The 22908-nt window shown below is 50.6% G+C and overlaps 2 protein-coding genes across 2 annotated transcripts in view; one reads left to right on the top strand and one right to left on the bottom strand.

Moving 5' to 3' along the window:
* Positions 1-59: 59 nt before the first annotated feature.
* On the bottom strand, positions 60-3105 carry RPP25 (ribonuclease P and MRP subunit p25). Its single transcript, XM_032342409.1, has one exon. It carries the CDS (start codon positions 2504-2506, stop codon positions 1865-1867), a length of 642 nt encoding a protein of 213 aa, XP_032198300.1. The 5' UTR covers positions 2507-3105; the 3' UTR covers positions 60-1864.
* An 8925-nt stretch (positions 3106-12030) lies between these two features.
* The window catches only part of SCAMP5 (secretory carrier membrane protein 5), a 29608-nt gene continuing 18730 nt past the window's right edge, over positions 12031-22908 (top strand). Inside the window, exons 1-2 of the mRNA XM_032341737.1 lie at positions 12031-12132; positions 19600-19821. Coding sequence (XP_032197628.1) covers positions 12031-12132; positions 19600-19821 — 324 coding nt within the window. The remainder of the gene's footprint in view (positions 12133-19599; positions 19822-22908) is intronic.

The raw sequence follows: 22908 nt of genomic DNA, 5'->3' as shown, positions 1-22908 counted from the left end.
GGCCCTTTTCTAGAACCAAGACCAGTCTTCTATAAGCATCGATCATGCAGGACCTTTTCCAAGAATTTTATCATTTTCTTCAGATGCACATGCCCAGGACCAGCCCAGGGCACCTTAGCTGTCAGGATAGTGCATTTTTTCCAACCTTCTTGGACCACCCATGAGAGTCGAACAAGCGCACATAACCCCCCTGGCCCTTTGCAGGGATTCAAGAACAAGAAATTAGGAAAAGCAAACGGTGCTGGACTCTGGATGACAGGGCTCACTAATCCAAAGCTCAAGGGGAGAATTCCCTAAAGAGCCCCTCCTGTCAGCGGCCGAAACTCACCTCTTGTCGCTGATTTATTTCAGAGTTCTGCCAGCAAAGTCACTCCCCCATCTCCTTTCCAGAGGTGCCGTTGAGTTGCATGTGGTAGGGTGTGTTTCTGACATCCTGGGGTTAGATGCCACCCCCCACCCTTACCAACTAGAGTCCTTCCAGCATATAACACTCCTCCCCCACCCCCACCCCAGCTGACTTCGACTTGGACGGAGAGGCTTTTGAGGCTGTTATCTCTTAACAGACAGCTGTGCAGGGCTGGAGGCAGCAGCTTATCAGGGAGAGCCTGCAGTGATTCACAGCCCAAGTTCCAGCTTCTCTGCTGAATAGTAATTTCCAGCAGTGGATTTGTGCTCGGTCTCTCTCCTCCCCCTCTCCCAAGGGTGTGCTGTCCTTTCTGAGAGAGAGAGCAGTGAAGGGGAGATCCTACGGATGGTGATGAGAGGTTTTGTGCCAGCTTTCTGGATACGGCTGTCAATTGGCAGGAGGCTGCAGGTTTAGGGAGCCCAGTGGGGTGTGCCTCCCTTGGCAGTGACCCCCCCCCCCCCGAGAGTTCACTGGTGCTTGCCTTCCCTTCTTCCTTCGCAGAAAGGCAAGGCGCTCCTCCCTTTCCCTCAGTGGTAATGCACCATGGGACAAAGGCCCCCCCTTCTGGCCCCGAGCCCCTGAGACTAGCGCCAGACAGGGAAGGCTGGGAGAGGGAGAAGCCAGGGAGCGGGCAATGTGCTTCTCGTACCAGTTTGAAGCTGTCCAGTCTCTGTGTCTGACTGTGAAGACTCCAAAAGCCAAAGTCTCCAGGCTGGAGGGGACTGAGACATAGCAGGGCAGGCCAAAGCAGTTTCCATATAGGTTAAGTGCTAAAGAAGAAACCTAGGGCCAGAGCCATTTTTGTGTTTATTTTATTAGAAGCACGACTCCAGCTCTGAGACTCAGGGGAGAAGGCGAAGAGTTTTGTCCTGGGTCTCTCCTTCTGGGCCAGTGGGAAAGAGGGTTGTTAAAAAAGCTAGAGCCCATAGAGGTGGCCCTGCACCTCGTCTCAAGATGCTCCTTGATAGCAGGGTAAGGAAAACTAGGAAGGTAGCAGTCTCCCCAGGTGAGGGGCAGAACAGACCCCCATCAACTCAGACTCCCTTGCCTTCAAGCAGTCCTTTTCTCACCCCTTGCCCTCAACCAGTCAATGGTGGAGGTGATTCCAAGAGCTCTCCTAAGGTTACACCCGGGGGTGGGGGGGACTCATGACTACTGCATGCCTTTAACCCTTGGGGGTCCTGAGCAAGGCTCAGGAGTCCCATGGTCCACCACTCCCTCCCTGAAGAAGGTTCCAGCATGGCTCAGAAAAGCTGAAGGTGGAGTTCTGCATCTTCAGACAACACAAGTGGTGGAACGAAGCTTCCCTGGGGTCCCTCTCGTTGCCTTGGGGTCTATGCTGACCGTCTGAGGAGCTATGTCCAGAGCACCGAGGCGTGAAAGGCTGGAGATGCGTCTCAAGGTCGAGGCCCTGGGGGTGAGATCCAGCGTGTCTACGTGGCCCAGACGCACGAGCTCTCAGGCTGTCTGGTCCTCTTCCGCAGCGCTTGGCTCAGGCTGTAACCGCTTCGAAGAGCCTTCTCCAGCCGCAGGTTCCCCTAGGCTCCTCTTGGACGCTGGTGCAGCTGTCTGGGACGAGGGTCCAGGATGGGAGCTCGGGGGCTGGTAGCCGGGTTGGCACGGATCCAGTGCATCCTTGGAAAGTAGGATGGCGAGGCTGGGCACATTCTTAAGTACACTGAGACTGGCGGCCGGCTCGCCAGGCTTCTGACCGGGTGTGGGCCCAGGCGGGAGGCTCTGCCACACCTCGCGCACGCTCCGGTAGCGCAGCCGCGTGACCTGATGCAGGCCCGCCAGGCGGCGCTTGAGGATCTCAGCGCACGTGACGGTCTTGGTGGTGGCCCGACCGCAGCCGCTGAAGACGATGGCGCGCGTGGCTGGCTGCGCCATGCTGGCAGTGGCGAAAGCCAGCAGGTTCCGAATCTTGCTGCCCTCTTTGACCCGCATGTGCACAGCACCAGGCGCCAGGTCCGCGAAGGGGCTGGAGCCTGGGCCGCCCCCCTCGGCCCCACCCCCCACCGGCGCCTCCTCCGAGCGCACCTTACGGAAGTTCTCCATGCGCCGTCGTTGCCCGGACCTCGGGGACGCTGGCTTCGCCATGGGGCCGCCTCAGCCCTGGGGCTGCATGGCCGCCGGTCGCGCCGGCAAGGGCCGGCAGGGGTAAGGGTGCGGGAGCGGCGTGGACGCTGGCGGGAGGGCTGGGACGGCGCGATCTTCGTCTCCGACTTCACTCCAACGGGCGCTGCTCTACGCCGCGCTCTCGGCGCCGGGTGCTCCGCGCCTTTAGCGGAGGCCCCGCCTGGGCGCCTGGGAGCCCCCGCCCCTACCGTCAGGCTCCGCCCCTAACTCAGCTTGGCCCGCCCCCGTCCTAGCCTCCGCCGGCTCCCGGGATCCAGTCCCGCCCGAGTCTAGCCACCGGGGCCAGGGAACCTTGCGTTCCGAGAGGTGTAGTGGCAGCCAGGGGGTGACCTGCCGGGCGAAGTTCCCCTACAATCGCCATCTGCCCTCCCTGAGCCAACCATCATAAACGGGCGACCTAAATAAAAACTGTGTTTGCGATGCAAAAGCTGTTTAAAGCCGGGTCCCCGAGCCCTTGCGCGTTGGCCGCCTCTGTCGCCTCTCAAGGAGGGTTTTCCGAGAGGCCTGCTGGCGCCTCTTTCCCCCACTCCTCAGGAAACACTTCCACTCCGTCCCTCCCGCGCCCGAGCCGCTCTTGTCGCCTCAAGGACAGCCTGTGCACGGTCAGCAGAGTGCGGAGGCGCTGGCTGCCGCTGCGCCCGGCGCTGCCCTCGGACGACTACGTCGCGGCGTGGTCTTCGCAGGGCGGCGGGAGACTGAGGTCTCAGCTCGCGGCGCCTGACCAGAGCAGGAGGCTCCGGGACCCCCGTACGCTCTGGGCTGAGGGGTGAGGCGCGGGGCCAGGCTGTCCCTGAGGCGAAAGGGAAGAGAACAAGGAGAGCCCTTCTCAAGGGGAGTTAAGCTCCCCGCACCCATGGAGCGTCCGCTAAGAGAAATGCATGCTTTAGGGTAAGCCAGGCACAGTTCCCTGATAACGTGGATCCCCTTCTTCCCAGGTGGAACTCGTTGTCAGCCAGCCTTGGCCCCCTGAGACTCGGTGGGGTCCTTTTTCAAAAAGGAGGCTGGATGAAGGCAGGTGTTGGGGGGAGAAGGGAGGAAGGTGGATAAGTTGAAGCCTCGGGGGCATTAGGAAGCTACCGGGAACACCACAGGGCTGGGACAGTAACCCCGACATCCTGCCAGGAGAGGTGGACAGTGAGGGTGAAGCTGGGGGCTGAAGGGATGATGATGGGAGGGAAGTTAGAAGGAGCTGGACTCCTGCCCCCGGAATTGCTCTAGGACTTCGCCCCTCACCCTTCCACGCCCCTGGCGCAAGCGAGGGAGTGGTGCAGACCTGATCCAGGTTGGGTAGCCTAGCACCGCGGTGGCGGGGAGGCGCCGGGAGAGCTGCAGCGGGCGGGAAACCTCAAAAGTGCGAGCGGCCTGACAGTGCCTGGGGGGAGCTGAGTCCCAGCCCCATAACGGGGCTGCCGGGTGGCCTTCTGCCTTCTCACAGCTGTTGTCGCCTCCTTGGCCTCTTGTTTGTCCTAGCTCTCTCGGCCTCTGCTGTTCAGAACCCAGGCTGACCCCATTACCGCACTTTGGGGGAATGGCTGGAGCTGGTGGACTTTGCGCCCCAACGTCCGAGTGACCAACTCCGTCCGGGATATCCTGGTCACACGCTAGGCTCAGGGGCCCTCGGGGTAGTGCTCCGCTTGGAGCCCGGACTTCGGCTCAGCCCAGCTCCCGCGGGCCCCACTAGGATCCGCCACAGTCGCGGTGGCACAGCAGCCTTGAGAACACAAAGACTGACTGCAGCGCTTGGCGGCGGGCGCAGGGAACCTCACATTCCGTAAGACCGAGGTAGCTGTGGGACTTAAAGGGCAGCAGTTTCTGCTAGACCTGGGGAAAAGTCCTGGAACCAGTGGGATCCACGGTAGAAGGGGCTGGTTAGGGAAGAAGCGAGCTCTCCATCCGCAGGAGTATGCAAGCCCAGGCCGAACCTCACTTGGAGGGGATATAGGCCGGATCTGCAGTTTGGTGGACCGGGCCTGGGAGCTCCCGGTTTGCGTCCGGTTAGCACGCGGCTGTTCTGCGGCCGCCGGGGTTGGCCCTCGAAAGCTCCCCCTCCCCCTTCTCCCACCTCCAGCTGTAGAACACACGGATTCACTTCGCTCCCCCGGGAAGCGAGAGCGCGGAAAAGGCCCGCATTCCCTCCGGGTCCCTTCCCCTTCCCCCGCTCCCTCTGCAGCACTTAAAATGTAAATGTACATCGTGATTAGCCGCCGGGTCGCTAATTACCGCTGAAGCCATTCATTACCCTGTCAGCGCGCGTCCTAGCCTGCCGGCTGTGCGCTCCAGCTGGGCGGTGGCGGGTTGGGGGGTGGGAAGGTTCAAGGAGTGGGGGAACTGTGAGTAAGGGTGAGGAGATTGGCCGGGAGGAAGCGGGGGCGGAAGAGGGGCCAGTGGGGGTGAAAAAATGGGTGGGCGGTGATGTACCGGGGCGAGGCAGGAAGAGGGGAGAAATGCGCAGGCGGCTAGGATTGGGGACAGAGAAGTGGCGAGGATACGCGCGGGGGAGGGCTGCGAGAGGAGGGGCGAGGTTAGAGAGCAAAGCCGGACGAAGGGAGAATACGCGGGGAGGCGGCCAGGAACCCGGGAGAAGAGGCGAGCACGGTTGGGAGGGGAGTAGAGGGCTCAACTCGGAAGGTGGGCAAGTAAATTTGCGTATGGGTGGCGCAGACCCCGCGACGGTTGGAAACGTGGAAAGACAGTCAAGGCTGTTAAAGAGCTGGGTAGGGCCGGGAGTATTTTTTTTTTTTTTTTTTTTTTTTTTTTTTAAGGCGCGCGAGTTTGATGGGGGATCCATTTCCATATGTGTGCATTTGTAGATGTAAATGTATTTTTAAAATATCTTTAAGAAAAGAGCACACTGCATCTGTTACCTCGGAGGCAGCATTCAGATTTTGTGAGCCTCTTGAAGAAAAGAGCTACTGAATACAGAATTTAGCACAGAGCCCTGGAACAGCCTGTGCACAGGAGGTACTGACCTTGGAGCCCGAGCTTCATTACCTCCTTTTTGCCTCTATGTGACCTTGGGCAATTTACTTAATTTCTGTGCCTTGCTTTTCTCAGCTGTGAAATGGGGCTGACATAGGAACTGATCTCCTAAACCGTCTGTGAGACACATCGCAGTCTTAGAAACTTGGCTGGTGGATTCTCGGGAAATGTTGGCTAGTATTTTTCACATATGATTGGAGATTTAAATAAATTTTAAAAAATTTTAAAGGGAGGTGAGGGGGAAAGAAAGCTGGTGAAAGGAAAGGAAAATGGGCAAAGCCTTGGCAAGAGGAGTTTTCCTGATATGTTAGGGACTACTTAGTGGCAGCTTGAAATCCTTTCACCCTTAGAGGAGGTGGTAGGGTGGCTAGACAGGAGCCTGGGCTTAGCCACTGCAGCCACAGCTCCCTGCTCTGCAAGAGGACCTTTCCGGCAGCAGTGCACCCTGCCTCTGTGGACAAGTCTCTTCTCACCCCAAAACTGGGAGAAATCCCCAGGCACAGAGCAGGTCTCCTCCTCCTCTGTCTCCAGTGGCAGGAAGAGCAAGCATGAGGACATGATCCTGAAGAAGCTGCTCCTAGTCCTAGCCCCTCTGGGCAAGGACTTGGGAGCATGCAAAGGAGTCAGGAATTAGAAATTTAGAAGGGGTCCTAAGGGAGCTCACTATAAAGTGCCCAGCATTGGGTCAGATACTTTTTTTTAAGTCTTTTTTTAAAGTTTTTTAAAAATTTAATTTTAAAGATTTATTTATTATTATTATTTGACAGATAGATCACAAGTAGGCAGAGAGGCAGGCAGAAAGAGAGGGGGAAGCAGGCTCCCCAATGAGCAGAGAGCCTGATGTGGGGCTTGATCCCAGGATCCTTGGATGATGGCCTGAGCTGAAGGCAGAGGCTTTAATCCACTGAGCCACCCAGGCATCCCTGGGTCAGGTGCTCTTAACAGATATATTCTCCAATTCAGTTTTCATAATCTTCCTTTTCATCATTTGGAAACTGAGGCACAGAGAGGTTAAGTAACTTGCCCAGTCATCACAGCTAGAAAGCAGCGACCACATGTGTTTGAATGCAGGTGCTCTGACTCACTTTACTACCTCACCTGAGTGAGTATAAGAGAAAAGGAAACTCAAATGATCTGAGCTGCCTATTAAAGGTATGAGTTGGGGCGCCTGGGTGGCTCATTGGGTTGAGCCTCTGCCTTAGGCTCAGGTCATGATCTCAGGGTCCTGGGATGGAGCCCCATATTGAGTCCCACATCAGCCTTTTTGCTCAACGGGGGGCCTGCTTCCTCTCCGCCCCTGCCTCCCTCTCTGCCTACTTGTGATCTCTGTCAAATAAATAAATAAAATCTTAAAAAAATAATAAAGCTCTGAGTTGACTTTGGAGAGAGCAGATGTTTCTACAATGGGGGAGATATATTGCTTATCTATTGCTGCATAAAAAATTATCCCCAGGGGTACCTGGGTGGCTCAGTGGGTTGGGCCTCTGCCTTCAGCTCAGGTCATGATCCCAGGGTCCTGGGATGGAGGCCTGCATCGGGCTCTCTGCTCAGTGGGGAGCCTGCTTCTTCCTCTCTCTCTGCCTGCCTCTCTGCCTACTTGTGGTCTCTGTCTGTCAAATAAATAATAAAACCTTTAAAAAAAAAAAAAGAAAAGAAAAGAAAAGAAAAAATTATCCCCAAAACTCAGCAGATTGAAACAAAAACAAAACTCAGCAGGTTGGAACAAAAAACAAAAACAAAAACAAAAACTCAGCAGGTTTCTGAGGGCTACAGACCCAAGAGCAGCTTCAAAAGGTGGTTATAGGTCAGAGTCTTTTCCTGAGGGTGCAGGCAAGATGTTGGCTGGATCTGGCAGATCTGCTTCCCTGCTTACTTGCATGTTGGTCTCACATGTTGGTTTGAGGCCTCGGTTCCTTATCACACTGGATCTTTCCATAGATGTGTTCATAACAGTGGACTTCCCCAGAGCAAGTGATGAGAAAGAGAGAGACCAAAAAAAATGAAAACAAAAACAAAAAAATGAGCAGGAAGCCTCAGTACATTTTGTAGCCTAGGTTCTTCTGAAGAGGAGTTAAGTTCTACTTCTTGAAGGGAGCAGTGTCAAAAAAATCTGTAGATATTTCAAAGCCACAGCCGAAGGGGAGTATTTGGGAGGCAAACTTAGGAGGAGAGACAATAGGGAACCAACATATTGAAGCAAATATGTGGAAAGACTTTAAATCAGGAAAGCCAAATGTATTTCCTGGTGTATGGAAAGCTCTCAATTTTTTTTTTAAGATTATCTATTTATTTGAGAGAGAGTGCATGCTAGGGTGTGAGGTTGGGGGAGAGGGGAGGGGCAGAGAGGGAGAATCCCAAGGCAACTCTGCTCTGAGCACAGCGCCCAAAGCAGGGCTCTATTTCAAGATCCTGAGATCATGACCTGAGCTGAAACCTGGAGTCAGATGCTTAACCCACTGAGCTACCCAGGAGCACCAATAAATGTTTGCTAAAAGTTGCATGAGTGACAACTTTTCTTTTCTTTTTTAAAGCATTGGTGTTTACTGTTTTTCTTTTTTAAAAGATTTTCTTTATTTATATGACAGAGAGAGACACAGTGAGAGAGGGAACACAAGCATCAGGAGAAGGAGAGGGAGAAGCAGGCTTCCCGCTGAGCAGGGAGCCCGGTGCGGGGCTCTATCCCAGGACCCCAAGATCATGACCTGAGCCCAAGGCAGATGCTTAACCATCTGAACCACCCAGGTGCCCCAAGTGTGACAACGTTTCTAAGATTGTTTTCAAGTCCTTGGTCATTGGGCACAAGCTCACTCACCATAAGCTCACTCACCACTTTACAGGGCTCTCTCTCTCTCTCTTTTTTAAAAAATATTTTATTTATTTATTTGTTTGACACAGAGAGAGAGAGAGATCACAAGTAGGCAGAGAGGCAGGCAGAGAGAGAGGGGGAAGGCTCCCCGCTGAGCAGAGAGCCCGATGCCGGTTAGATCCCAGGACGCTGAGATCACGACCTGAGCCGAAGGCAGAGGCTTAACTCTCCAAGCCACCCAGGTGCCCCTACAGGGCTTTCTTGAAGGCTGACTGGGACTATAGCTATCAGAGCTCCTTGTAAATTTAACACTGCTAGGCTATGAAGCCTGGAGGGGGAACTTGGCCTGGGAGAGACCAAGAGCTCAGCCATGGAGAGGTCCCTGTCCAGGCCTGATACCTCTTCTCACAGACTGAGTCCCAGACCCTAGGAAAATGCTCTGATTCTAGCTCTTCGGCTCTGTCCCCACTCCAGCCCAGTCGCCTCACCATGTCTCACCTCCAGTTATTGCTTTTGCATGGGCCAGCCAGGACAGGACCCAGGAGTCCTAACACCCGCCAAGCCTCTGCCTTCAGGCTGCTTCGTTCTCCTTTGCTGGCTGGCTCTGGCCTCAGAGATGGAAAATAGGAGTTTGCGGTATAGACCCAGTGAGCCCAGCAACCTTGCCTGAGATTCGATTGCTTTCCTAGCATCAGGCCATGTCACCTGAGTCCCAAGAGGAAGTAAAGGAAAGACAAGTGTAGTAAAAAGCTACTCACCTGGGCACAGTTAGAGTTCCCAGGAGCGTGCTGGGCCCCAGAATACTTCCCAAGAGCCTGTTGTGATGCCTGAAATTCTCCATGATTGCTTCCACTTTTGAATCAGCGTTTCCCTGAGAAGATAAGGTTATACTTCTAAATCTAATGGTGGAGATTGACCTAAAACCAAAGAAACAGGATGTTTGAGAAACTTGGGTGGGGGGGAGGAAAGTATAGAGCTGATAAGATGAGGGAATATTTACCAATTACAGCTGAGATTTACTGAGCATTTACTGTGTGCCAGGCATTACACTCGTCACGTACTAGCTCATCTCATACAAGCACTATTTAGGAGCTGCTACCCATTTCGTAAATAAGGTAGTGCCAGATCCAAAGTCAGATAGCCTGGCTCCAGCATCTATTCATTTTTTTTTTTTTCTTTAAGAGAGAGAGCATGGAAGCATGGAAGATGCAGAGGGAGAGAAAGAATCTTAAGCAGGTTCCATGCTCAGCATGAGCCCGATGTAGGGTTCCATCTCACAACCCTGAGATCATGACCTTAGCTGAGTCAAGAGTTGGATGCTTAACCAAATGAGCCACCCAGGTGCCCCCCAAATGTGTTCTTAATCCCGGAACTAGACCCCCTAGAGGAGGGAGAGGCGGCAGGGTGAAAGCCATCAGCTATGGATCTCTGTAGTCATCCGGAACAAAGGTCCTGGGACTCCAGGGTAGAAGTCTGCTCTGCCAGGGCTTGCCTGGGATGAGGGGCACCAGCGCTGCTCTTCCTTCTCCAGCTCTGACTTGGGGCAGAGCTAGGGTGCTTAGTTTATGCCTTCCAGAATTAAAACTATCCTTTAGGGGTGTACTGAGTTTTTTGACAAGTTAGAAAATGCTTGCCCATCCAACACCCAGAAGCAGCTAGTGGGGTGATTAAGAATATGGACTCTAGGGGTGCCTGGGTGGCTCAGTCGTTAAGCATCTGCCTTCGGATCAGGGCATGATCTCAGGGTCCTGGGTTCAAGCCCTACATTGGGCTTCCTGCTCAGGGGGAAGCCTGCTTCTCCATCTCTCACTCCCCCTGCTTGTGTTCCCTCTCTTGCTGTGTCTCTCTGTCAAATAAATAAATAAAATCTTAAAAAAAAAAAAAAAAGAATATGGACTCTGGAGCCCATGGCCTGAGTTTGTATCCTAGCTCTGCCTCTTGCTAACTGTGCCCTTGGTCAAGCCTTGGAACTTCTCTGTGCCTCAGTTTCCTCTCCTGTTGAATGGAAATGACAATGTAAGTGCTTACCTCCTGTCTCAGGTTATCCCCCCAGTACTGCCATGGGATCACCACTCCCACATTTCAGGGACAAGCTTGTCCTTGCCCACTTAGCTACTGAACAGTCAAGCTTTTGGGCAAACAGAGGGTGGGGTGAAAAAAAAAAAAAGGCTAAACAGAATATTAACCTCGACAAGGCAGCCAGAGCTGTTGGGCCCCAGCTGTTTGTGGACAGGCAGGAATGCAGGCCCAGTGGTTTTATTTTGCTTGTGTGTGATTTAACACTTTTGGCTTCATTTCAGTAGGGAATGGCTGTATCAGCTTTCCCAAATGCTGCGTATATAGAGAGCCCTTCTCCCATCGCATCCTGTCAGAGTCAGGCTTATGGAGAAGTGTGTCATTTTGTTGCTGTAGAGGCACGTAGGATCTGGAGCACTGGGAAGAAGCCAGGAAACAGTTCTGTGTTCCCTGGGTCACCTCTCTTCCTGGCAGTGGCCCCTTCCATGCCTCTCTATGGTGGTGAGAATAGAAACATGACTTTTCACATGACACCCCTGCCACCCTATCCCTCTTCCTGCCAGTCCAGAGCAGAGCCCCCAAATCAAGCTGGATGAATCGGGGCTCCTTCCAGTTCAAGGTTGTTACTTGGTCAAATCCTCTTTAAGGTCGTGAGGATTCCTTGTTACTACCAGTTAATTAATTATGTCCTTCCTTCTCTCCAGCAAAAGATGAAGTTAATCAAGTCTGCCTGCCATCTAATGTTCCAAAATAAGTCACAAGGTGCCCTGTACATACTGTCCCAGAGGATAAATTGTATATATTTCAGCAAGGGAAAGAACGTATATTGTTTGCAGAATTTCTGGGAGAACTCTCTCTGCCTAGAAATTATGTGTGTTTGCTGATTAATGATCTTCCTGGGAAATCTGTGTTGGAAGAGATAATAGAGTTAAGAGTGGATGTCACCAAGCCTCATCATTCCCACCTCCAGGAGAAGTCATGGAGACAGGCAGATCTCTGAAGTTGTTGTCTTTTCTTCTTCTTCTTCTTTTTAAAATTTTTTAGATTTTATTTATTTGACAGAGCGAAAGAGAGAGAGAGAGCACAAGCAGGGGAAGCAGCAGGCAGAGGGAGAAGCCGACTCTCCACTGAGCAGGGAGCCAGACGGGGGCCAAGATACCAGGATCCTGGGATCATGATCTGAGCCGGAGGCAGACACCCAACCAGCCGAGCCACCATGGTGCCCCAGTAGTTGTCTTTTGTGTCCACATATCTTCCCTGTGGGTTGAGGGTGCACACCTTCCAGAATCTGCCCTGAATTCCAACTGTTTTCAAGAAAACAAGCTAAAACACTTCATGACAGTTTCATGTTTTAAAATGTTGTCAACCTGTTTTAGGTCCCTACTGCTGGGTAACAAATTACCTTAAAATGTCATGGCTGGGGCATCTGGGTAGCTCAGTTGATTAAGCCTTTGGCTCAGATCTTGATCCTAGGGTCCTGGGATGAGCCCCACATCAGGCTTCTGCTCGGCAGGGAGCCTGGTTCTTCCTCTCCCGCTCCCCCTGTGTGTGTTCCCACCCTGTCTCTCTCTCTGTCAAATAAATAGAATCTTAAAAAAAAAATAAAATAAAATGGAGGCTAAACCAGCCTTCCTGCTACGGAATTGGGGGTTTTGGAGCTGATCATCAGCAGTTCCAGAGAGAGATGAAGGTTGGGAAGAGGCGAGGGCCCAGGGAAGAGCTGAAGTATGCAGAGGAGCCCAGCATCACAGTGGCCCATGTGCTGCTGGAAGACAAGGGCAGGGCGGTAAGTCTCTGAGTTTGGTGATAACCAAAAATGTTCTAGAGACAGTCATGTATGATATTTATTATTTTATTATTTTATTTTTTAAAGATTTTATTTATTTAGTTGACAGAGAGAGATCACAAGTCGGCAAAGCAGCAGGCAGAGAGAGAGGGAGAGAGAGAAAGGGAAGCAGGCTCTCCGCTGAGCAGAGAGCCTGATGCTGGGCTCGACCCCAGACCCTGAGATCATGACCTGAGCCAAAGGCAGAGGCTTAACCCACTGAGCCACCCAGGCACCATGTATGATATTTTTTGTTGTTGTTAAAGATTTTATTTATGTATTGAGAGGGAGAGGGAGTGCAAATGGGGGGAGAAGCAGAGGGCAAGGGAGAGAGAGGATCTCAACAGACTCTACACTGAGCATGGAGCCCAGTGCAGCGCTGGATTTCACGGCCTTGAGATCATGACCTGAGCCAAAATCAAGACTGGACGCTTAACCAACAGAGCCATCCAGGTGCCCTGGGACAATCATGTATGATACTAACTACTTATTGTTTTAATTGCTCCAGAAATTTTTTTTTTTTTTTTTAGATTTTTTATTTATTTGACAGAGAGAGATCACAAGTAGATGGAGAGGCAGGCAGAGAGAGAGAGAGAGGGAAGCAGGCTCCCTGCTGAGCAGAGAGCCCGATGCGGGACTCGATCCCAGGACCCCGAGACCACGACCCGAGCCGAAGGCAGCGGCTTAACCCACTGAGCCACCCAGGCGCCCCAGAAATTTATTTTTTATGGTTATGCTTAACCATGTTTTTATTTTCACAGTAAGTTGCATATAAAAACAAAAGAATAGGGCACCTAGAAGCAGCTCATACTAGCACATGAGAGCCAAATGTTCAGTTTTTCATTTGGTAGTCTGGTTGTTAAACTACAACCACTATTAAAAGTTGAATTATATCATGGGCGCCTAGGTGGCTCAGTTGGTTAAGTGACTGCCTTCAGCTCAGGTCATGATCCCAGGATTGAGTCCTGCATCCGGCTCCCTGCTCCATAGGGGGTCTGCTTCTCCCTCTAAACCTCTCCCCTCTCATGCTCTCTCTCACTGTCTCTCTCTCAAATAAATAAATAAAATCTTTTAAAAAATGTTTAATTAGGGGTGCCTGGATGGCTCACTGGGTTAAGCCTCTGCCTTTGGCTCAGGTCATGATCTCAGGGTCCTGGGATGGAGCCCTGCATCGGGCTCTCTGCTCAGCAGAGAGCCTGCTTCTGCCTCTCTCTCTGCCTACTGCTCTGCCTACTTGTGATCTCTCTCTGTCAAATAAATAAAATATTTTTTAAAAAGTTTAATTATATCAGCTTATAATTAAGTAGCTGCATTAAAAGAAAAGAAAAGTAATAAATATTCAACTCACCCTTCAAAAGTTACCACATTATAGTAACTTTAGGACATTTTACTATTCATGCTCTTGAATTAATTTAGGCTTCTTGTGTCTGTGCGGTGGTAATACTGTCTAACGGTGTGCTGTGGGACATCTTTGCCTGATACAGCATTCAGGAACATCATATTGGTAGCTTGAAATCAGCTACAGTGGAAGTACTTTCACCACAGAAATCAGCAAACACTAGATACAGAACTTGATTTATTGTAATTTATTTTTTAATTATCTATGCTCATTCATCAGTTGTAACTATAGGCTATGGAGGCAAGTGTAAAGGAAAAACTGATGAAATGAGAATCAGTTGGCTATAAGGAATTGCTAATAAACTGTATTGTGTTTTTTATTATGTATACATTGTGTGTTACACATCCTTTCTATCAGTAACTCTTGCAATAAGTATATATGTATACATTTTTCCTGTGAAGAGCTGGTTGTTTAACATTCACCAAACACACTATTCAACCAAGTTTCCTTGTCCCTGTAACTGGCAGTGGGGTGATGGTGTGCAGCACAGATGTGAGCCTGCTGCATCACCCTTGGCCCCGAACTCAGTCTGATGGGGAGTCCAATATCTAGTTAACAACACAGCACAGGGTGGCAGGAAAGGAAGGGGCTGAGGCATCTGGTCCATGGACCTATCCAGAGGATCTGAGACTCATGCGGGCACTCGAAGTATGAGTGGGAATCAGCTAGCCAAAGGAATACCATGAGCAATACCCAGCTGTTGATAGGAACAGAGGATGGGAAGTTGAGGGGCCCAGGGTGTACTGTGCCTGCAGTTAGTGGGAGCAGGTTTTGATGGACACGTCTGTTCTAACTCGACAAGTAAGCGGTGGGTGTTGCATGTTTGCAGCTGCTGGCTAGGCTATAAGGGGTGGTGGTGATGAGGACTTGAGCTGCATAGGCCAATAGGCTACATACAGGGCAGCGCCCAGCTCTTCCAGCAGCTGCGCTGGAACAACCTAGCTGGCGGAATACTAGCACTTGCTGGGATTAGTCACTGCAGGCGTGGCTGCCCCCAAGTGGTTTATTGGAGGCACTGCTGATAGAAAGGAAGCAATGTGGAGTGGCGGTGTCCTAGGGCTTGCTACACAGGCAAGAGGTGGAGGTTGGGAATCATATTTGTTTCCCAGACTCAGGCTGTTGCAGTGATCCCCATCTTTTTAAGCTAACAATACTGAGTTATAACTTATAAACAATAGAGGACACAGATCTGAAGTTTTCAGTTTAATACGTTTTGATAATTTTATATAACTTGTAACTACCACCCAAAACAAGATCTAGAATATTTCTATCACCCAGAAATGTTTTATTCTGTCTCTTTGAACTGAGTCTACCCACCCTCCTGCGCCCCCCCCAGTCATCAAACCCTTTCCTCGTTTGTATCACGTTAATTTCCCTGTTGTTAAACTTCATATAAGTGAAATCATATAGTATGGAGTGTTTTTTGCTTTTGTTTGGTCTGGCCTATTTTGCTTAATATATTTTAGATTCACCCATATTGTTGGATGTAGTCATTGCTAATTCATTTTACTCCTTGAGTCATATTACATTGTATGAATATATAATAATGTGTTTATCCTTTCTATTATTGATGGCTATTTCCAGTTTTTAGCTACTACAAATAAAGTGGGAATAAATTTGCTCTTTGGTGAACCTATGTTTTTATTTCTCTTGGGTTTAGACCTTGCTAGGTCAAACAGTAACTCTATGTTTAACTTTTTGAAGAACTGCCAGGCTGTTTTCCAAAGTAGTTACACTATTTTACAATCCTATCAGCAGAATATGAGGTTCCAGTTTTCTCCTGTCAATACTTAGTATCTGTCTTCTTGACTATAACCATTCTAGTGCTTGTGTAATGATGTTTAATTGTGGATTTGATTTGCATTTCTCTGATGACTAATGATAGTGAGCATGTTTTCATGTGCTTATCAGCCATCTGTATATCTTTTTAGGAGAAATTTTCCTTCCTTCCTTCCTTCTTTCCAGGTAAACTCTAGGCCCAATGTGGGGCTTTAACTCACCACCCCAAGATCAAGAGTCGTATACTTTACCGACTGAGCCAACCAGACACCCCTTGTTTGGAGAAATTTCTATTCAGATCCTTTGCCCATTTTCATTAATTAATTAATTAAATTTAAAAGAAGATTTTATTTATTTATTTGTCAGAGAGAGAGAGGAGAAGCAGGGAGAGCTGCAGGCAGAGCAGGCAGAGGGAGAAGCAGGTTCCCTGCTGAGCAGGGAGCCTGATGTGGACTGGATCCCAGGACTTCAGGATCATGACCAGAGCTGGAGGCAGATGCTTAACCAACTGAGCCACCCAGGTGTTCCTCATTTGCCCATTTAAAAAGTGGGTTATTTTTCATTGTATTATTGAGTTTTGTGAATTCTTCATATATTCTACCTGCAAGTCTTCTATCAGACATGTGGTTTGTCAATACTTTCTTCCATTCTGTGGGTTTCCTTGGTGGAGTTTCCAGTCTGGTTGGGGAGAGAAGACATACACAGGGACTGGGTAGTAGGGAGAAGGTATGGAGGAGAGAAGAATTGTGTGGGGAGGCCTAGGATGAACTGTCTGAGTTGCACGGTCGACCACCTGACTAGTTAGTGGACTGAATGAGCTGCTCTGACATTGCAGGTAATAAGGTGGGTCATTGTATACACAGTGCCATGGGATCAGACATATATGCTAAGTGTAGGGACCTGACATCTCACAAGACCAGGAGCATGGAGTGGGATGGGGGGAGGTGGGGCAGGAAGGTCTTTCTTAAAAAAGGAGATTCCATATTGCAATCTTCCACAGGACTACTAGTTTACCTTGGAGGCAGCATGATATGACTTGAGAGCCTGATGGACTTGGGTTTAGATCTTGGTTGTAGTAGATGCTACTACATTGTGTTCTCTCCCTTATTCCTTAACCATTTCTGATGACTTCATACTGCAAGCCCCTGGGATTTTCTGCCCAAGGGCTTTCTGTTCAGAAGGCACACTGGAAAGTCTGAAAATGCCAGGAGCAGCTCTCAAACCTTAGTTTCCTCACTTGTTTGGTGGAACAGCTGTGTTGCATTCTGCACCACTGTGTCCCAGAGGTCCCTCATAAAGATGCCCGCCAACCACCCCCAATGCGAACATTGCCCATGGTGGTAACCTGCTCATTATTGCACCCTGAATTGGTTTCCATTCATTTCTTTGTCTCTGCTTCCTCCACAACTCTACCAGTGTTTCCTGGGTATCATCTCTCAAAAAGGTTATTTGGTACTCACATCCTTATCCCACTGTTTCTGGGGTTTCCCAGAAACCCCTAAAAAATACTAAAATATACTAGTTCTTCCATTTCTTAGAAATCCATTTTATTTCCTTGGGCAGATCACTTCACCTCTTTAAGCCTCACTTTCCTCAGACACAAATTGGGGATAATACACTTCACGGAATAGTCATGAGGCTTAGCATCTCACTCAGATACATTAAGAGTTTAGCAAATGCTAGACAAATCCTCTTTTATTTTCAGTTGCTTACTGGCCTATAACATAGATACTATCCCAGACACCCTTTGGTGGACATGCCTCATTCAACCATAGCGAGGCAAGAGAAGACAAGTGGCCTGGAGCTGGCCCTATGAGTGACTGGATTCTTGCTCCCAGTTACTTACTCCCTCCTTGCAATTGACATCCCCACAGTTTGTTATGCCTTGCATCCTCTAGAGAGAGCATGTCTTCTGTCTCTCATGCATTAGCCATATGACATGCTTTGGTGAGTGGCATGTGACATTTGCCACATGTGAGAAGAAGCTTTAAATAATTTGCATGATTTGGCTCAGGCTTTTTCATTCCTGCCCTCAACCATGAGAAAGACATGTTCCCAGCACACAGTATAAACAAACAGTTATTAACTGTGTAACAGTTCTTGTGTTACATGTGTCTACATGTGTTAATGCATTCATTGTCACAGAAAACCTAGACACAGGTTCTGTTCTCACCACCCTTGTTTTATATATGTGGAAAACTAAGGTTCAGTAAGAACGAGTACCTTGATCAAACCACCAAGCTGGGGAAAGGCAGGCAGTCTGCTTTCTAGGTCCATATTCTTAACCACTGCCATTGTGCTCCTTCTCATTGTAGGTGATCAGCATGTTTGTTGACTAAAAGTTTGTTTAAATGATTGTCATCACTGACAACATTGTTCCTTTGCATTTACTCACACTCTGAAGATGTAATCCATTGGGACAAAGATGGGCTTATGACTCTGGACCTGGATATTTTCCTGTCTTATTTGTTGGACAACTAAGAGGTCCTTCTGATTCTCCTGACTGGGAAAAAAATCCTCAAGTCATCAGATGGAAACCCAGACATTTCTTCGGTAGGACCCACATGAACCACAAGATATCTCCTGTGAATTCTGTGTGGATCCCAGACAGATTACCTGTAAACTTCAGTGTGGACCTCAGGCCCCTCTCCTAAAGGCTTATGTAACCGCTATATCTTTCCCTAGGCTCACATGGACTCTCCACATCTCTCCTGTTAGGAGCCATTTTTTTTTTGTTTTTCTTTTCAAGATTTTATTTACTTATTTGACACAGAGAGAGAGATCACAAGTAGGCAGAGAGGCAGGCAGAGAGAGAGGGGAAGCAGGCTCCCTGCTGAGCAGAGAGCTGATGCGGGCTCCATTGCAGGACCCTGAGATCATGACCTGAGCTGAAGGCAGAGGCTTAACCCACTGAGCCACCCAGGCACCCCAGGAGCCATGTTTGACAACGTCCTCAGGTCCCCATTCCTCATCTTATTGAGTCTTCCCCATAGCTCTGTAAATCAGCTAAAGCTTGCATTATAGCAGGGACAGAGAACAGTGACTATGTGAATGAACCAGGGACAGGACTAACAGCAGAACACAGTGTCCTGCCCTGTAGCACATGATTCTCCCCTCCTGATTGGCTTGGTAGCCAGACTGTACTTCCTACTCAACCCTCCATAGCCCCTTAAACTCCCTCCCTTCTCTTCCCTCTCCCTTGCTATTTCTTGTCTGCCTTTCTTCCCTCCCACCCTCTTTCCATCCCAGCTGTGGGAGTGTGGTCCCACTCCCAGCAGGCTAGAGCCAGACAATAGGCCCTTATTCTGGGCAAAGAATCCCCTCAGTGTCTCCCACCCACGGAGGCTCCCTTCCAGGCGCAGGATGGTGTGAGTGGAGGGCACTGTGAAGGGCAGGAGCCATTGGCTGGGAGGACAGAGGATAGCCTTGGCTGTCGAGATCCCATAGGAGGTTTGCAACATAAACACTGTTCACTATAAAAGCTTGTCTTTCACTCCCAGCCCCATCTCTCCAAGTGGGTCTCTTAAATGTCATTAGTTCTGGGTTTTTAAATATTTACCCTGGTCTCTACTCTCTTTACATGTTCATCTCTGCCAATCACAGTCTCTTTCATTCTTTTTTTCTGTGTCTCTTTAAACTTTTGTCTTTCTATTCCTTTGTGTAGCTTGCCTGTCCCTATTTCTGGTCTCTTTCTCACTTCATCATGTTTTCTCTGTCTCTCCTATCTTCCCATGTCTTTCTTTCTTTCCAAATCGTGATCTCTCCACGTCTCTCCATGTTTCTCTGTCTCTCCATGTTTCTGTGTCTCTGTGTTCGTTGTTCGTGGCTTTCATCTCATCTTTCTATGTCCATCTTTCCATGGATCTATGTGTCCATTCTCCTACATCCTATCTCTCTTTCATCTGTGATTTTCCATCCTGCATCCTCTGTCACTTCGGGCTTGTGGGTCTTAAGGACCTTTATCAGGTACCCTGCTCACAAAGCTCTTTCTCTCCTCCTTTCTGGTATGGTCCCAGCAGCCCCTAGGATCGGCATAGAAATTATTCTCCCCAGTTTACAGATTTGGAAGCTGAGGCTCTGGCTACTGGTACCTGGCTTCCATCTCTGGGTCTCTTTCTCCACGTTCTAGTTCTCTGTGCACTCTTGTCCTGTCCGTGTCCACAACCACCTGATCCGGGCGTGTCCGGGAACTTAGCACCTCGGACAGTTCCTGCAAGGTGAGGGGGTGGTCAGGCCTTGCTTCTCGCGAGAGTAGGAGGAGCGGCCTTAGAGGTGGCGCGGGAGTCTCGCGAGAGCGGCTGCTGCTGCGGGCGCGGGTGGCGCGGGCGCGTGAGGAGCCGGCCCGAGGAGCGCGCGCGCGCTCCCCGCCCCCAGCCCCGGAGCGGCTCGCGGCAGGCTCCGCGCCGCATCGCCGGGTGAAGCGCAACGCAGCGCAGCGCGGCGGCCTCTCCGCAACCGAGCGGCAGCGGCGGGTGAGTCCCGGGCCTGAAGGCCAGGAGAGGGGCTTTCCAGGGAGGCTGGGCGCAGGGCGAGATGTGGTCACCTACTCTCCAGCTTTGTGCCCCCTACGCTTCACCTTTGCATGCAGGGGCAGGCCAAGCTGCTGGAGAGGTGGGGAGTCGAGGTGACCTTCCCTGTTTGGGGCAGGAGAAAATCGTCGCAGGTGCCCCCGGGCCCCCAACCCCCACCGTCCCCATTCCCGGCTCCCGCAGAGGGAACCCGGGTCTTGGGTGACGTCAGACCCCTGGATTCTGGAGCCTGGGCCTTGGGCCCTCCTTCGCCCCACCTGGTGTTCCCTGGAAACCAGCCTCCTCCTCTTCCTGGGGATGGTGCACGCGACTGGTGGCGGGGTGACAGTGGCCTTCTTTGGGTCCTTCCTCACAAGAGGTGACTGCAGGTGGACCCAGGCTGTGTCCCCCGTCGCTTCCTTTGGTTTGCCAACCCTTAGTTGGCGGGGGATGGGCTCAGTGGCTTGACGGAGCCTAGGCTCCACTAGGGTTTTGGGATGGTGAGTTGGGAGTGCCGGATGTAGCTCATTCCAATATTGGCAGGAGATGGCTATGAGGATGGGGGTGAGGTGTTTGGGAATCCATTCCTGTCCCCTCCTCGGGTAGCTCTTGGCCTGGGGGTTGGGGAAATCAAGTAGAGACTCCTATTGAGAATTCACCATCTTTGGTTGTTCAGACCGGTAATGCCCCTGCTGCGGGATGAGGAGATCAGCTAGGGCCTTGCAGGCTTTCCTACAGAGACAAGGAGAAACAGAGGCAAGAGCCAGTGAATAGACTTGCTGGGGGAGGGGAGATTTGGATGGGGTAGAGTCAGGAGAGGGCATTCCCTGCGAGTGGTATGGGCAAAGAGGAGGGAATTAAAAACAGCTGTTGGGGATGCCCGCCTGTGACCCCAGCCATGTGACTGTGCCCATGGGGTAGGGGAAGTCTGGAGAATTTTGCAGCCTGTGCTTTTCCTGTTCTACTTGTACAGGCGCAGGGACTGATGGGAGATCTTGCTTGGGGCTACACAAATCTTGCTAGCTTAGATCTGACCTGGGCTTACTTGGTGAGCCTGAAGGCAAAGTCCCTAGAGCTGAGAGAGGATGTCTCTGGTGAATGGGTCACAGAAAGAGTGTCTTAGGTGTAGCAAACCCTGTGGAGAGTTAGTGGGGTCCTGGGAGGAAAGCTCTGGATAGGGGCCTTGGGGTCTGGAGCTGTTTCTTTAACTCTTTCCCTGGCTGGCTAGCTGCCTCTGAACAAGTTGATTCCCCTCTTGGGCCGCTCTTTGCCAGCACCTTCCTCTGGAGACAAAATAATAGGACTAAGTACTTGTCCTCCCTTGAGGAAGCTGCTTGATCTAGTTTATAGAGTGTCCCTCCCAGTTCTCCATTTTCCTGTTCTCTCTCCTTCCTCTGCCTCCCTCCCAGTCCGTGCCCTCTCCCCACAGCATTTCCTCTACAGGCTGCCCTTCCTTCCCTGCTGATAGCCTGGAATCTCTGAAGGCTGCCGGGAGGAAGTAGCATATGCACAGGGTTGACAGAAGTTGTGGGCTTAGCCTGACTGGAAAGGGCAGCAGGTGTTCCACTCCCACCCCTTTGGGAGAGTTTTCAAGTCTAAGGAAGAACAGGGGTTGACTGTGCTCTGTCCCCTGTCCTGTGCTGGGTGCTTCCTGGAAGTCTTATCTATCAGGGAGTGAGGAGAAGATTGGATGATAGTGAGTGCGCACTTGCTGTCCAACAACTGGTTCAGAATTTAAGCAGTGGGGTGTGTGGTAGGGTTATCTGGAAAGGCTTCCCAGAAGAGGTGGGATGTGAGCAAATAGTCGGACTTAGAGTTAACAGGGTCTAGAGGCCCTGGAAATCGAGGGGGTGGCTAGATATGATCTCCTGCATGAAACTGGGTTGTGGGGGAAGCAGATCAGCCTGTGGTAGAGAAGCAAAGGTAGTGGTTTGGGGTGTTTGTAGCTGATTGACACAGGCCTTGAATGCCAGGCTCAGGATCAGCAGTGGTCATGAAGAGTCATCACAGGACAGTGATAGCAGTGCCGGGAGAGTGCTGTTTTCTGAGGATGATTCATAGTTCTGGGACTTCAGGGCTGGGGATGTGCAGCTTGGGCTGGGATAAGGGGACTAGAGGTAGAGCAAGAGTGGGGAACTTCCCTCTTAGCAGCCTTGCTCTGTGCTCTGGCTTCTCCTGCACTGAGTCATCCAGACTTTGCTACACTGACCTTAGAGCCATGGGCACATGGAAACAGCATGGGAGCAAGATCGGGGTCAGGCTGGAGCAGGGTTAGAGTCTCCTCCTTTGAGTCTTACACATTCTAAGTTATTATCTTCACCCCCTCCTTATTTTCATGGAGGATTTTAGTGCTGGACCAGTCTTTGACTCCATTGCCTCCCTCTGCCACCCTTTCTACCAGCCACTTGGCATGTTACTACCTCTGAACTCTTAAACTCCAGTATTCTCTGAGCACAGTCCAGCTTCTGTTTTGTATGCTTTGTGACCTCAGGGAGACCTCTAGTTCTCTGGTACCTCCATTTCCTCTGTCCCATGAGCATGACACTTTCCATGTCCTTCCTGGACCCCATGGTCCAACCATTCTCTGGCTTGTGCCCTCAACAACCACATCATTTTGCCTGTGTGTCCCACTCCAGCAACAGACTCCTCCTCATTTTTGGACTCTATACTCAGAATGCAGAATTTTCTGGGGGCTATCAGATACCAGGGCAGTCTGGTTCTACGCCCAGTCTCCAGCCCCACCTCTTTCTCTATTACTTGTAGAAACCCTTTCCCTCTTCCCATCAGCTCCCCATTCCATTTTGTGGGAGAAGTATCCCAAGCTGGCCTAGTCTCCCAAAGCCCCCAGGGAAGGGGGTTCGGTGGGTGTATGGGAGGTGGAATTGCAGCCACGTTTCCCCATTTCTTGAATTTGATTTCTCGAATCCCAGTGGAAGGAGGGCTCTAGTCTAATGTGCCTGCTCTGTGATATGGATGCTGGCCCTTCCTATCTCCTGGGGTCTCAGTGTCCATCAGCTGTTTTCCCCCTGTTGTATCTTCACTCTCCACAGT

This window comes from Mustela erminea, chromosome 5 (genome assembly GCF_009829155.1).
Source record: "Mustela erminea isolate mMusErm1 chromosome 5, mMusErm1.Pri, whole genome shotgun sequence".
Lineage (NCBI taxonomy): Eukaryota > Metazoa > Chordata > Mammalia > Carnivora > Mustelidae > Mustela > Mustela erminea.
Note: the sequence above shows the minus strand (reverse complement) of the source record. Positions and strands in the feature narration are given on the sequence as shown.